Source organism: Fusarium proliferatum (genome assembly GCF_900067095.1).
Source record: "Fusarium proliferatum ET1 genome assembly, contig: FPRO_scaffold004, whole genome shotgun sequence".
NCBI lineage: Eukaryota > Fungi > Ascomycota > Sordariomycetes > Hypocreales > Nectriaceae > Fusarium > Fusarium proliferatum.
In genome coordinates, this window is record NW_022194793.1 from 2631040 (window position 1) to 2645123 (window position 14084).

The 14084-nt window shown below is 48.1% G+C and overlaps 4 protein-coding genes across 4 annotated transcripts; all 4 read left to right on the top strand.

Moving 5' to 3' along the window:
* Positions 1 to 4579: 4579 nt before the first annotated feature.
* Positions 4580 to 6999, top strand: FPRO_05017 (uncharacterized protein; the record flags this gene model as incomplete). Its single annotated transcript, XM_031230589.1, has 4 exons — positions 4580 to 5467; positions 5546 to 6461; positions 6509 to 6897; positions 6952 to 6999. 4 exons carry the CDS (start codon positions 4580 to 4582, stop codon positions 6997 to 6999), a joined length of 2241 nt encoding a protein of 746 aa, XP_031080711.1.
* A 1101-nt stretch (positions 7000 to 8100) lies between these two features.
* FPRO_05018 (uncharacterized protein) lies at positions 8101 to 9675 on the top strand (the record flags this gene model as incomplete). Its single annotated transcript, XM_031230590.1, has 2 exons — positions 8101 to 8229; positions 8278 to 9675. The coding sequence occupies 2 exons, from the start codon at positions 8101 to 8103 to the stop codon at positions 9673 to 9675; spliced, it is 1527 nt and encodes a 508-aa protein (XP_031080712.1).
* A 2576-nt stretch (positions 9676 to 12251) lies between these two features.
* FPRO_05019 (uncharacterized protein) lies at positions 12252 to 12825 on the top strand (the record flags this gene model as incomplete). Its single annotated transcript, XM_031230591.1, has 4 exons — positions 12252 to 12351; positions 12406 to 12446; positions 12499 to 12582; positions 12808 to 12825. 4 exons carry the CDS (start codon positions 12252 to 12254, stop codon positions 12823 to 12825), a joined length of 243 nt encoding a protein of 80 aa, XP_031080713.1.
* A 610-nt stretch (positions 12826 to 13435) lies between these two features.
* FPRO_05020 (uncharacterized protein) lies at positions 13436 to 13868 on the top strand (the record flags this gene model as incomplete). The annotated part of the gene is made up of 2 exons (XM_031230592.1): positions 13436 to 13547; positions 13594 to 13868. The coding sequence occupies 2 exons, from the start codon at positions 13436 to 13438 to the stop codon at positions 13866 to 13868; spliced, it is 387 nt and encodes a 128-aa protein (XP_031080714.1).
* Positions 13869 to 14084: the final 216 nt, after the last annotated feature.

The following is a 14084-nucleotide window of genomic DNA, read 5'->3' on the forward strand; positions in this document are numbered from 1 at the left end:
AATCTCAACGCAGTTGGCCGGGCCCATGAGCTGAGACGCTGTTGAATGCGCCCAGTAATTAAATCGTGGATGATGAGAGGTTGATCTGCATTACCCAAGCAGTTTCGCTTTTCTTTGGAATACCGAAGAACGGTTCGCACATTAGCCTGTGCGTGTATATTGGATTGCGTATATCGAGCTAGAGACGCCGAATGAAGAGACGAGCACTTTAATGAGTTTTAAATTAATGCGAAAGCCAAGCTAGCTGTCTAAATTGTTGGTCAAACCTGGAATCTAGTCGGTCCAGACGGGCCATAGGGTTGGAGAACGGCAAATGCGGGAGTCTGCTTGGATGGTTAATTGAGTTGAGGCTGATTTGAAAAGTAGACAGCCGCGACAGCCAGGGCAAGGACCTTACAAGTCACGGTGGGAAACTGAGCAATATATTTAGTATGAACTCTGCTTTTGGGACCATGGTCAGTTTCTCCAACAAGCAAATGCTCGTGAGGTTTAAAGCAGAACTGTAATGGGATGTATACACACGAACCTCAGCAGCCAAGACCTCAACAATACACATTTGGCCTGTTGCAGAGCCGAGATTTGAGTTCATCTCAGTTCTTTCTATCTCTGTCAATAGAGATCCAGATAGCATGACTTGCTTCTGCTCCAGGAGGCGCAGTTTCTATAGCATGGTTCAATATATACAGCAATAAGCATGATGAAGCAATCTAAAATAACGCCAGAATTTAATGTGCCTGTCTCAGAATGTAGATTGAGACCCAGCCTGCGAGCTTGTTTCAACTCTGGAAATGTCCAGGATGTCTCCTCCATTGTCATTCTCTACCTACCCCAGACCCGTAAATTGAGTCAGACAGACACTGGTATGTAAGTGACGGTGTTTTGTCGGTGAGGACAATCCATCCATGATCAGGTTTATCGTCAGTAATAGTTCCTCTGTTAAAGTTTTGTGCTTTCGGTATTCTTTCCCTTTCTGCGACAAGATGAACATGCTAGAAACCTGATCTTTCCAAGTTCTGACGGGACTTTCTTGGCCTAGTAGCAATTCTGTACACATCCATTAAGCAGAAATACACGCACAATCAAGCTCCTCAGTGGGTACGCGATTGACGACCTGCGGACCCATTCTAAAAATACGCGGATAACTACTATTATTGTACTTGGAAGAGGCGAGGAGACTGGAGCACCATATCATGTTGTCATGGAAAATTCCAGTACCATGCATGAGCTGTGTTATGATACAGGAACAGGAGAAGCAAGGCCAAGGAGAATGCCTTTGATATGTAAGGGTCAGCAATTGTGGTGAGTTGAAAGAGACTCCACGGCAGCAAGAGTCAAGCATAGGAATGTCTCTCAGGGTCAAAGTGATGGAAGATGGTGTCGTCTTGTAAAACATGTCTTGTCAAATCCCCTCCTATCAGAAGTCGAGGGCTCGTCTACGATTTCATCATGCATGAGATTGGCCTCTTTTTTTTGCTTCGAGATCCACTGGACTCGCGTCTTCGGCCCATGGGGACTCTTTTTCAGTGTCCCGCTGTGGCCGTTGAAAATACTGGACCAGTTGGACTTATGGGATGTTTGGTGTCAGATCCCACGCACCCTGCAGAAGCTACTGCAGACTGCAAGCCATGAGACGCTTCTCTCTGCCGACATCGAGCCAACGGCCTCGATCATATGCCTGAGGAATCCCAGAACTGCGGGCACTTGAAGAGAATGGTTGCAGCTGAAGGAACAATTGGTGTTTTCGTATCTTGCAGGGCGAACAATAAGAGTTGAGTTCCTGAAAGTTGACCGAGTTAAAAGAAGTTCATTCAGCAGCTGAGTGGGTTCACACACATCTCGACTGGGTAGTCTTGTTGACTGGAAGACTGAGATAATATTTGTTTTCTTATTTGAAAACGGCGAGTCATTGCCAGATTGATTACATATCTGTTAACATGGCCAGAATAGCCTCAAGACCTGTTGGTTATGTTAAACACAACGCCAAGCGATACCAGACTGTTTGGCTCGATCTAACGTTAGCCGCTATCAATTGTCCGGCTCAGAAGTCACAACCTGAAAGAAACAGCCGAGAAAAGCCATGACCCTTTCCAGACGAGACACACACAAGCGCGAACCCCTAAAGGAGCTAAAGCGTGAAAATCAATCGTATCTCAATGTTGATCCTCTCAACGTCTATGATGCTCATTGGTGATTGGCACGTCTGACGTGGATCAGTTACTAAGCCAGGTTTATCCCCTGAATGTCCCTTGCTTTGATCCAATTCATGGATGTGTATGTATGTCTTGTACTGTACTGTACACGCAGGTATTTTGTGCAGCGGCCGGAAAACGGTCATACCCCTGAGTATGTATCCCGTAGTCGCTGTCTGTTGTGAGGTGGTTTTTTCCTCCTTCTCAAGACCCCGAAATCCGCTTCGGTCTCCTAGTTTGAGACGGTAACAGACGTAGGACCGCCGACAAGCGACAACGGCACGGAAAGTAAGAAATTCAGGGACTTAATCTCAAGCACCAATGTAGCCTCGCACAGAAACAGCACCAATGTTTGAGCCCTTCCCGGTCCCGTCAGCTGGTCACTGGGCAATGCAGCAGAGGAAGCACAGGCAAAAGCCACCAAACTAGCACGGACAGGAGTTTGTTATGTACTGGATCAATGCTCTCTGCCTCTCTCGCGACAGCCTAGAAAGCACAACAGGAAACAGAGCGAGAGATGAGAGACTCTCGACGTGGTCACTCTACCGAACCAGGCTCCCTGCTAGCTCAGTGCAGCGGTGACCAATGGTGAACGTACAGGCTCTTCTGGCATTGACAAGACCCGCTCAAGTCTCCTGGGAGTTGTGGGATTTTCACTTGGGGAATCCCTGGGATGGCTCCACGAGCACCTCGTGTTTAGGACGAGTGCGGGTGCATGAGAGGCATGTGTGAATATCGACCATCTTGAGATGCCAACAGCAACCAGACCAGACCAGACAAGACGGACGGAGAGAACTGGCTTACGACGTCTTGCCCCTTGTCCCCTGCATGCTGACAATACCTTATGTATCTCCAGGACTACGGAACGGTTACCAGCCTGATACGTTGTCTTTGAACGCGTGAGGTTGTGTTATTATTATCGTGATCAAGCTGAAGACCCAAGAGCCGATGGATGTTTGAGTGAGGTAGATGAATCGCGGCTGTCACTTGCCTCTTCCTTCCTAGCGATCAATCCTCATTCGAGGCTATTTTCTGAATAGGCGTTAGATTGCAACCACACTGCTATCACGTTCATGTCGAAAGGGTTGCATGTCCGAGATCACTTCCACGATGGGCCGCGTTAGGGTGGTCGTGTACCCGGAATTTGGGTCTTGGACCGCTAAATTATAGGGACTCTACCGCTGTCTGTGCCTTGTAGAAAACAAACTTTGGCAGTCCACTGTAGGGAGCCTCTGCACCGGGGTCCCTTTTCTGCAAGTCCGACTAGGACCATCCCATGCATTATTAGCGTGTGGATAACACGAGTTACGTACCCACCTAGGTAGGCTCTTGAGGTTTCTCAATCACCTCACCTCACTTTCTGAACAACAGATTGACTTCTTCACCATCTCATCTCATCGTCTCGTTGTTTCTCCTTGTTCAGGTGTCTTTTCTTCCTTTTCCTTTCTATTCTCCTCCTCATTATCGCCATCACCGTAACCCATCGCCATCTTGGCCTTCTCTGCCCCTCGTCTCCCCGGTTCGACTTTCTCCAGATTGCCGCACCCCCTTTCTCTCGGCCGTCGCTTGCCCCGAATCTCCCAGAACCCTTCGAACGCTTTCGATCTTTCGATCTTGCACATTCTACTTCCATCGTCACCTGTGATCGTTTGGCCTCAGACCTCGACACTTGTAGCGTTCTATCCGCAGTTGCATTTGCTTAGCCATTCGCTTCTGCTCTCTCCAGATCCCTGTGACGATTCTCGACCACTGGAAATCTTGCCTGCCCTGTCGATCATAGCCCTCATCTCGCGAGCGAACTCCGTAATACTTTGTTTCCTCGCCTCACTCGTCTACTTCACCGTTCCATTGCCCCGAGCTGTCGACGACCCTCTCATGTTCCGTTGCAACTAGGTCGAGATTCAAGTTGTCTGTCACGACTCTTGATCTTGTCCCCAATCTCCATTAGCATATCTCGTCTCGTAGCGGAGTCAAAGTCTGCTCACGGTAATAGTGAGCTGCTTTCTCAGCACGATCAATTCCCTTTGTTTCTGGTCGCTGGCGTCCTTAATCACAGCCTCCTCATCTTCTTTCGTTTGTCATAAAGATATAACAGGAAAAAAAGGTAGGTGGTTACGCAAATCTCTCCCGGTTCTCTGCGGGAAGGCAATCTAAGAAGGGATATCCGGATTGTTCAACCATTCTTTGGCCTTCGCAGGCTGTGTCTAGTGGAAACCGTGCTAACATGAATCTTGGCCACAGTTGCTCTTTTATTAGTGCAAACATACTGCATCTCGAACCGACCTCGTCCGATCCCTTCGAATTAAGACCGAAGGTATTCAACAGGCACTCTCGTTGTCACGCTTGTTGTTGACGGCTGCTTTACTGCTCGTTATACGTCAACGCAAACTATGGCTGCTCTGGTTCAGACCTTTCCCCAGCAAACTGCAACGGTTACAATGCTCCAGACCCGACCGTCTTCTTCAACAAGCATGATACCCAATAACCAAGGCCAGGCTGGCCATCAGTATGCGGCGGCGGCTCAAGCCCCAAGATATGCTGTTCCCTCTCCCACTGGCTACCGGGGTAGTTCGACTCCTGTCCAGCAATACGCTTTCACTAGCACACCGACCCTGAACCATACACAATCTTGGCAACCGCAAGGTCAACCGACGCGGAACTATAACCACAATGCCAACTACGGCGGACGCCAGTTTAGCTCCTCAGCTACCAACGTGCAATACAATGTCATGGGCGTTGGTCAAACGGGCGCTCGTGATGATTCTGCCATTCCTCAGCGACGAAACATTGTGCCTGCTCCTCGACCTCATTCTGCCTTCCTTGCTGGCCCTACACAACCAACTTCCCCAACTTCTTCCAGCAAAGCTGCACCTGACAGGTATAGACGGTCACTTACTCCTCAACAAAATCAGCACGGGCGTTCTCAGAGCACAGCTGTCCCAGTGAATGGAATGCCTACTGCAACTCAACTCTATAATGGCCCCAATCCTGCCCGCTCAGCGATTCCAAATAGACCGAATAGCTTCTATAATGCTATGCCTGGCACATCTATGGATGATATGCAACTTCTTCAATCTCCCATGGATGATTCAAACCGATCCCGCCGTCGAAGTCTTCGTGCCGATTCTGACCTGTCGAAGCCTGCTACGCATGACAAGAGCAAAGCAGACGGAAATTCTCAAACACTGCGTGTTGTTACTAACGCTGCCGCACACTCGCGCAACGGAAGTTCTGAGAGTGTAAATTCCAGCCGCAGCAGTCACTCTCGGCCATCCTCGGTAAGTTAACGATCCTTGAAACACTATCCAATCAGCAATGGGTGGTAAAACTTGAATGCTAACAGGGATGTTCTGCAGTCTGCCAACCGTAATGTGTCTGCCCCCACTGGAAACCCCTCTTCCCAGGCAAACAGCGAAATCACTTCTAAGCAAGATCACGCCAAGGTCAACATCCCACCTCGAGGATCGTCTTCCGATGCGATTAAACGCACTACAAACCCTTCACCTCTCTCTAGACCAGCTACCATGGCTAGCGAGGTCACTGAAGACGGATCTTCTAATGCGTCAGGTGCGGGTAAAGTAGACTCACCCGCGGCTAAACAGCTTGCTGCTATCAAGGATAAAGGACGCAAATCCAAGAGCAAGACCTCCAGACTGCGACGCGCTTTCTCATTTGGAAGCGCAGCCGATTTCCGCAATGCTGATGAGGGGGAGGGAGCTGATAAGACAGAACCCTCCAAGCTGCACAAGGATCCAACGGCCGACGAAGCCTACGATGCCGAACAAGCACGTATTGCGGAAGCGCAGGAGGCTGCAGGCCTCGGACACAGTATCTATGGTGGCCGATTCTTTGGTGGCTCAACCGATAACCTCTCCATATCCTCGACAGCGTCATCGGCTTCCATCATGATTCGAAAGATGGGTCGAGGTATGAAGAAGGGTGGCCGATCTTTTGTTGGAATTTTCCGACCCAAGTCAGTGATTGGAGTTGCACCTGCTGATGGACCTGTAAAGCCCGAGGCCAGCCAGGCTGCTGTGTCGATGGTCACTGTCGAGGCTGAGACTCAACGAGTTAACGTGTCGGCCGATCCCAGACAGACAGATACCTTCCCCCATCTTGAGCGCAATTCGATCGATACCAATTTGGGTGCTGAGATTGCTGAGCGTCTTGGGAGCTCTGGAACTGACAACTCGAATTCGCGTAAGAGTATTGTCGGAGGCGACAGGGAACGTGCGGAGGTGCTTGCTGCCGTGCGCAAGGGAATCCTGAAGCGTAAGTCAAAAGGTTTTATTACAAATTCTCCTGCTAACAGTCTGTAGGCCCTGGCTCAGCCAGCCCTTCTATTCGTCCTGCTGATTCCTCTCCTGGCCTTGATCTCCCCAGCGTCCCGGCTGTCACCGATTCCCCGAACTCCAGTGCCCCTAGCACTCCCAATGACGAGTCTCAGGGCCATCGCCGAACTGGGTCGATTGCTATTGGCAGCGAAGACTACTTCATGTCCGCTTTGAGGCTACGACAGGACAGCAAGAGCGCACCAAACACTCCTCATGGATCTACCAAGCGTAACGCTACTTTCTCGCCCCGTATTGTGTTCCACGATACTTGGCCTAGTCAGGAGTACGATCGTCGTGGTGAGATTGCTACCTGCAACCGATTGACTCCCATGCTTGCGCAGCAGATCAAGGAGGAGCTGAACACCTTCAAGATGGTACGTTTTGACGTCGAGAATGACAACGGCACACCAGTTGCTAACAGGTTATAGGAAATGGAGGTTCACGAAAACTCAAAGATTTACACGCACTTTTTCTGATGATGGCAATGCCCACCACGAGGAGCGAAGCTTGTTAGCGCAGTGTTTTGTTTCCTTGACTGATACCGGAGATCAAGCCGGAATCTTGTATTGCAAGCAACCATATTAACCGCTTGGGCGTTTGGGACAGCATTGTACGGTGTTAATGGTGTTGATCACTCTAACCAGTCTCTACATGTCATGTGGAATTTAGACCAAAGAGTCATACATTTCTTTAATTTTGCTTTTCTTCATCTCTCTTTTCTTTTCATCTGGGACCGACGAGGAATGGAGCGTAATGGAAATTACATACATACATATTTTCTGGGCTTGCAGCCGTGTAACCATCGAAACGGGGACACTGCGTTAATTCACAGAACATCATTTGCTAGTCTTGTCGACATGAACCAAAGAAAAAAAATCAATGGAATGGATACATCATTAAGTTTTAATTGTCTGGTCGGAACATTTTCCGTCGCCCTGTGAATGTTTGAGACAATACTTTACCTTGTTTTCAGCGCATCAGTACAAGTGCTCAGGTTTATTCCGAGTTGGCTTTCGGATGTAGGCATCAGGGGCTTTAACATGATCATTAATCTCGATTGCGTGTATGTAACACTTCAGATTTTGTTTGATCTTCATTTGATTCAGGGGATCGAATCAATTTACAGATAAGGGAAGGGTACTTTAGTACTGTACATGATTTGCGGTGGAGGGCGTTGCTTGGCACCTTTAAACAGGCTGGACCCACTATCGGAGGTACATGAGGATGGGAGAGAAGAATGAAACGGTACCTGTACCTGTACCTGTACCCTGTACCCGCCCATTGGATCTCTCGGAAATAAGGCTTAAGCCTCAAGGTCCCCGCGATCTCTTCAGCCACAATCGTCCCCCACCCCCACATCCGGGCCGTAACATTACTCAGAGGTAAAACTGGGAAAAAAATTATTTTGGTGGTCATACAAAACTTGTGAGCACTCTCTCTAAACCACTTTGCGCCACGTCTCGTTAAGCACTCTGGATCGATTAACACGACGAGCCTGGCTCTTGAAGAGTCCGGGACATCTACATCTTTCTGTTTCAACCCCCCGATTTGTCTATTTCGCACAGCGCATGTCTACAATGACGACCACAGAGGAGAACCCCGCTAGCGCGGGGGAGCGACCTACCAAGCTGCAAGGACGAGCATTCTACGAGTCTATTGGAAGCCCCAAGTTCATCGTTGCGCCTATGGTAGATCAGTCTGAATTTGTAAGTTATTGCTCGATCTGACAATGTGCGAATTGACTGACAACTCAGGCCTGGCGCATGTTGACTCGAAGTTTCATTTCCCCCACCGAACAGAAGAGTCTTCTTGCCTACACACCCATGCTCCACGCTCGACTCTTTTCGCAGGACGACAAGTATCGCAAGGCACACTTCCAATCGGTTAAACCCGACGGCGCAACTCCCTGGCTTGACGGAAACCCTTCTATCGACCGACCGCTATTCGTCCAGTTCTGCGCCAACGATCCAGAAGCGCTCCTTTCTGCCGCTAAGCAAGTCGCCCCTTTCTGCGATGCTGTTGACTTGAATCTCGGATGTCCTCAAGGTATCGCGCGAAAGGGAAAGTATGGTGCTTTCCTACAGGAAGACCAGGATCTTATCTTCCGCTTGATCAACATTTTGCATAAGGAGTTGTCTGTGCCTGTGACAGCCAAGATTCGAATCCTGGACACGAAGGAGGAGACCCTGGCATACGCGCAGAATGTCCTCAAGGCTGGCGCATCCATCCTCACTGTCCACGGCCGACGAAGGGAGCAGAAGGGACATTTGACGGGCCTGGCTGAGTGGAAGATGATTCGATTTTTGAGAGACAGCCTACCTAAGGAGACAGTCATCTTTGCGAATGGAAATATCCTTCAGGAGGGAGATATCGAGAAGTGCCTCGAGGTTACAGGAGCTGATGGCGTGATGAGCGCCGAGGGCAACCTCAGCGACCCAGCTATCTTCTCGAAGCCACCACCCGTCGGAGAGGAGGGACGAGAGTACTGGAGAGGGAAAGATGGAAAAGGGGGTTACAGAGTTGATGCTGTGTTCAGACGATACATGGACATCCTACACGAACACGTTTTTGGAGAGAAGCACATCGAGCGCCGACCACTCTTCATGCCTGGTGATGATACTGAATGGATGAACGAGAGCGAGACAGTTGAGGATGAGCCACCGTCTAAGAAGCGAAGAAAGGATTTAGGCAAGAAGGGAGAACAGGGCCCCAACATGTCAGCCATGCAACCTCACCTTTTCCATCTATTGCGGCACTTTGTCTCCAAGCACACCGACGTGCGAGACATGCTAGCCAAGAGTCGAGCTGGCGACATGGAAGCTTACGAGCGTGTACTATCTGCTGTGGAGCGCAAGGTTGCAGAAGGTCTCATTGAGTACGAGCGCACTAATGGCGAGAGCGTGGCGGAGACACCATTGGCTGAGGGCGAGGAGGATCCCCCCGAAACTGAGAGCTCAGTAGGCACACAAAGGCGATGCCGAAGACCTTGGTGGGTGGTTCAACCGATCATTCGACCTCTACCAAACGAGGCGTTCAAGAAGGGAGCTTTGACTATGAGTAAGAAGGATAAGGTCAAGGCACAGGAACAGAAACAGGAGGAGAAGGGTAAACAGGAAGATATCAAGGCACGAGATGAGGCTTTGGCGGGATAGAGTTATGATTACAATGGGTTTAATAGATGGCGTATAGGGGTGAAATGTTTAGAATAGATTAAAAGACATAGCTTCTCGCAATGATGATTTGGATTCTATATATCCAGTTTAAAATACAGGGCAGATGAGGAAATGGAACTAGACAAAGATGAAAGGATCGTCTCCGTCACTCAAGATAAACTGCCATAAGGAGTGCTGCAAATTCGTCTGTAGCCTCTTCAAAAGGTTATGCACAAGTCCAGGATAAGATACGGATACTACTTATCACTGTGTTTGTTACTGTTCTTGGTTACTGTATTTGTTGCCTGGATATGTGCTATATCAAGAGGCACAAATGAGAAGAAAGAAGTGCATTGCATGGGTAACTGCACGTTGAAGTTTGTTTGCAACAAACAGACGAGGTGCACTGCTAAGGTGAGGCAGCAGAGCATCAGAGCAGGCGTTCCTTTGAAAGTTGCCTTGATCTGCCCCTTATTCAACCTTCCACCATCTCAGGCCTGTCTTCTCTTCTTCATCTTCTATCATCCACACAGTAACACTATCTACCCAACAGAAACAAGCCTTAGTCCAAGACACTGTCTCTATCGCAACACCGTCCCATATCCCAACTTTCGTTAACTCCTGAATCTGCACTATGGACAACATGCCAGCGCTCCCCGCGCAAATTTGGGCTCTGCTGAAAGTCATTTGCTCCAGCGGCGGCTTGATTACCACTGATTTATGCAAAAGTTAGTAGGGATTTGAGCCCTGTATTACGGAATCTACTAATCACATATCACTTAGGTTTCCTTTCGCCTTGGGCCCGGAGTCTGACGAATAATGCTTTATTTAGAAGCGAGTTTTCTGAATTCCTTAGAGCTGCCTTGGTGTGTTACGGAGGGACTTTCTGCGATCAGTATGGAACTTGCCATTCCCTAGAGAAACCGGACTTTTTCATTTTTCGCAATGTCAAGTATACATGCTCTGTTTGAGATGGCAAGGATATTTAGTATGAGACCGCCATATCAGATTTGGGCTTCCTTATGTTAGCTAATATCCTTGACCCTCGGAAAGCCATTGATATTTTGTCTTTAGCGGGGATTGTGCTAAAAACGAGTCCCTGAAAATAGAATACTTGACTCTATCTTCTGCTCTCCCTAAACCTTTGATGTAATATCCGTTGAGTGGCATTCTTTGTTGGTAGCGTGTGTTGCATCCTGTTTTATGAATATCTTTGTTAACTTAGAATATTTCAACTCTTGATTGATTACTTTTGAGCGGATTGCTATCAATTGAAGGTGTTTAGAACCTTGCTGTTTGTTTTGTTTCTCAGTGTATTGAGGCAGAACTGCAGTCTTGATGTATCTTGAATTTGTGCAAACTCAACATGATGGTTACAGAACGCTTGCCTATGTATACAGAGACACAAAGACGAAAACTCCAACAACTGAGATAAGTCACCTTAAGCCAAACAGTCTAATTAACAGTGTCAATGTCGACTTTCGCTGCCTGACTTGAGATATGAGCTCCTTCTTAATGCCACCAGCCGCTTAAATCCCTTCTCTTACTTATAACTCTGTCGCCTCAAACACATAAAAAAGGAAACCAGCAATAGCCTTCAAGATACCAACCCCAAAACTGCCTCATCGTCCCTCACGTCAGATTGCTTCACTCCTTCTTGAGCACTGACTTAGCATTTTCACCATGGCATGGTTCACAATCATCCTTCAGGCTTTTGGCTTTACACCCAGTGGTCCGCTACTAGGTTAGAAACTACTCTCAAATATAGGAGTTACTATGCTAACTTGGGCGTCACTAAGGATCATTCGCGTCTTGGGCTCAGGGCTTGATAGGCAATGTTGCACCTGGAAGCACTCTTTGCAATCTTTCAGAGTGCTGCCATGGGTGGCTACGGAATCGATATCTTGGGAAGTGTAACCAATATGTTTTCTGCCCTCTTAGGTGGCGGCGCATTTGCACGTTTCGTGTACTCAGCTTTTGGCCAAGCGAGAGAAGCTGGGAATGGCACTTATGCTGGTTGAGAAACAACGACAGATTTCTCCATCTCTTTTGCAGTTTTTCTCGACAGTGTGACAGTGTGCCTTCACCTTATGTCTCTGAAAGCCTCTGGATTAGTTGAACAGTTTTGTAGAGCAGAGTTTGAATCAAATACAGTGTTACCTCTACTCATCGTATACAACCTCACTAAGAAGGACGTGACCGCTCCTACGGTATTTGCATATTGCATGTACTGCCCTTTCTGTGAATAAGTTGACGTGCTGCTACTCTAGTTTCGCAGGTTTCTATCATTCAGTGTCGAGACCGATCTATATCAACTTCAAACACTCTTTTTGACTTTCATCTCAAACACTCTCTCATCCATTACTAGGAAACCACCTACCAAACTTCGGTCAATCTCAAACAACCCACATCATTCGATTCAGAATTGGAGACAAATATCATGCTCCCACCAGTCAAGTCGATTATGTTGGCGGTGAGTGTCGCTGAGCACACTAGCATTAACATCCATGTGTTGACAGGAGGACGAGGCAACCAACAGCACCCTTCAGTATGTAAAAGAGAACCCGGGATCCATAATGGCCATGGGATTAGGAGCTGGAATGGTCACTGCACCTGGTCTCGTGGTTGCACCCGCTATTTCAGCAGCCGGGTTTACTACAGAGAGTGTCTCTGCGGGTTAGTTTTATTAAACATTTCATGCCTACGGTAACTTTACTGAACTGTTACAAGGATCACTTGCTGCTGGTATCCAGAGCGTAAATGAGGACGTCGTGAGCAATAGCGCCTTTGCGATTTGTCAGTCATATGCAACTGGCGGCTTAGGCACTACCGCCATTCATGGTTTTGTACGGGGGACTGGGATTGGGGTCGGTCTTGGTTCCATATTTCCCCAGTGGAAACATGATGGTAAGCATTGTAAATCTGATTCTTTAGATAGCACAGATAGTTCAAAGTCGAATGATAGTGACCAGGAGGATAACACTGGGCTGAAGGTATAGCCTTGCCGGTAAACGGCACTTGTCACATCCTCTTGCATGCCCCAAATGAAGAATGCAATCCTGTAAGATGCCCTAACTTAAGAATATAATCTACTAAAATGCCCTAAATTGAGGATATAATCTTCTAAAACAGCTTGATAAGTGTCTGTGAATGCTAACTGAGAGATACAGAGCTCGCAAACCGAGGCGGTGTTTGTTTCTTCAAGACTTCGGAACCATTAGGGACCCGGTCAATGATTGGGGATGATCAGGTAGGTAATATGTTTCAATTGATTTTCCAAGTTATTTCAAGTATTGAAAGGCCGAATCGGTGGTTACTTATTCCAGTTGATGGGCCAGCCATGCTCCTTGTTCGAGTTGGACATACCGCCAATGAGAGAGCATCATGAATTAATTGCTTGACGTTGGTTGGGAGAAACTCACTTACATGAGGCCGCATTCACTGGGCCTTTGTTATTTGCACAGCCCCAGGTAGGTCGTGGATTGGGCTACCAAACTAGATGGTAGTGAATGAACCAACAGTGCAGTTGCCTGCCAGCTGGTTATTGTCTAAAGTAATATTCCTCCACTGCCTTCATTTCTGATTCTTTTTCTTTTCTCATCCCAAAACACCCCAAGAGTCAGAAAACACTGACACATTTTGGACTATCGACCACTTATCTTCTTTCCATCTTGTGAGTGAGTGAAACCACAGTCGACTCGAGACACCAGCTAACCATGAAATGTAGTCTCCCACTCGGAAGATGCAACTTCTGCAGAATATGACCTCAACAGCAATGATAGCCACCGGAGCAGTACTGGCCATAGCCCCCGCTGTCGCTGTAACCCCCGTGTTGGCTGGCTTAGGCTTTGGTGCCGGTGGCATTGTCGCTGGTAAGTTTCTTCTTGCTTTTCTTCACATATGCTAACTCTATATGAGGTTCAGCTGCCGCTGGTATCCAGAGCGGCATTGGCAGTGTCGTAGCAGGTAGCGCCTTCGCCACTCTTCAGAGTGCTGGTGCTGGGGGCTTCGGCCTTGCTGTTGTCAATGGTGTTGTTCAGGCCGCCGGAGTTGTCGTGGGTGGCAGTGGTGTTGCTACCAAGCTCAAGGGCCAGGGTAATGGAGACAACGACAACGGAGATCAGGAGGAAACTGATGGCACCCACGATGGAAACGATGCTGAGGAAATGGTTTCTAAGTTGAAGAAAACCTGAGGCGACGGATTAGGGGATAAGGACACGTCTGGCTAGTGAACGATGGATATCGGTTATACACATCCTATCTCGATCGACTGGCTGCACAAAGTTTAGCAATGCTCTGGATATCTTTTGATCCTAGATGACTGCTAGTTTGATAGATGACAATGGATAATTCTCATCTCCAATAAAGATAAACGAACCCATCGTCTAACAGGTATCCCCCTATGCGTA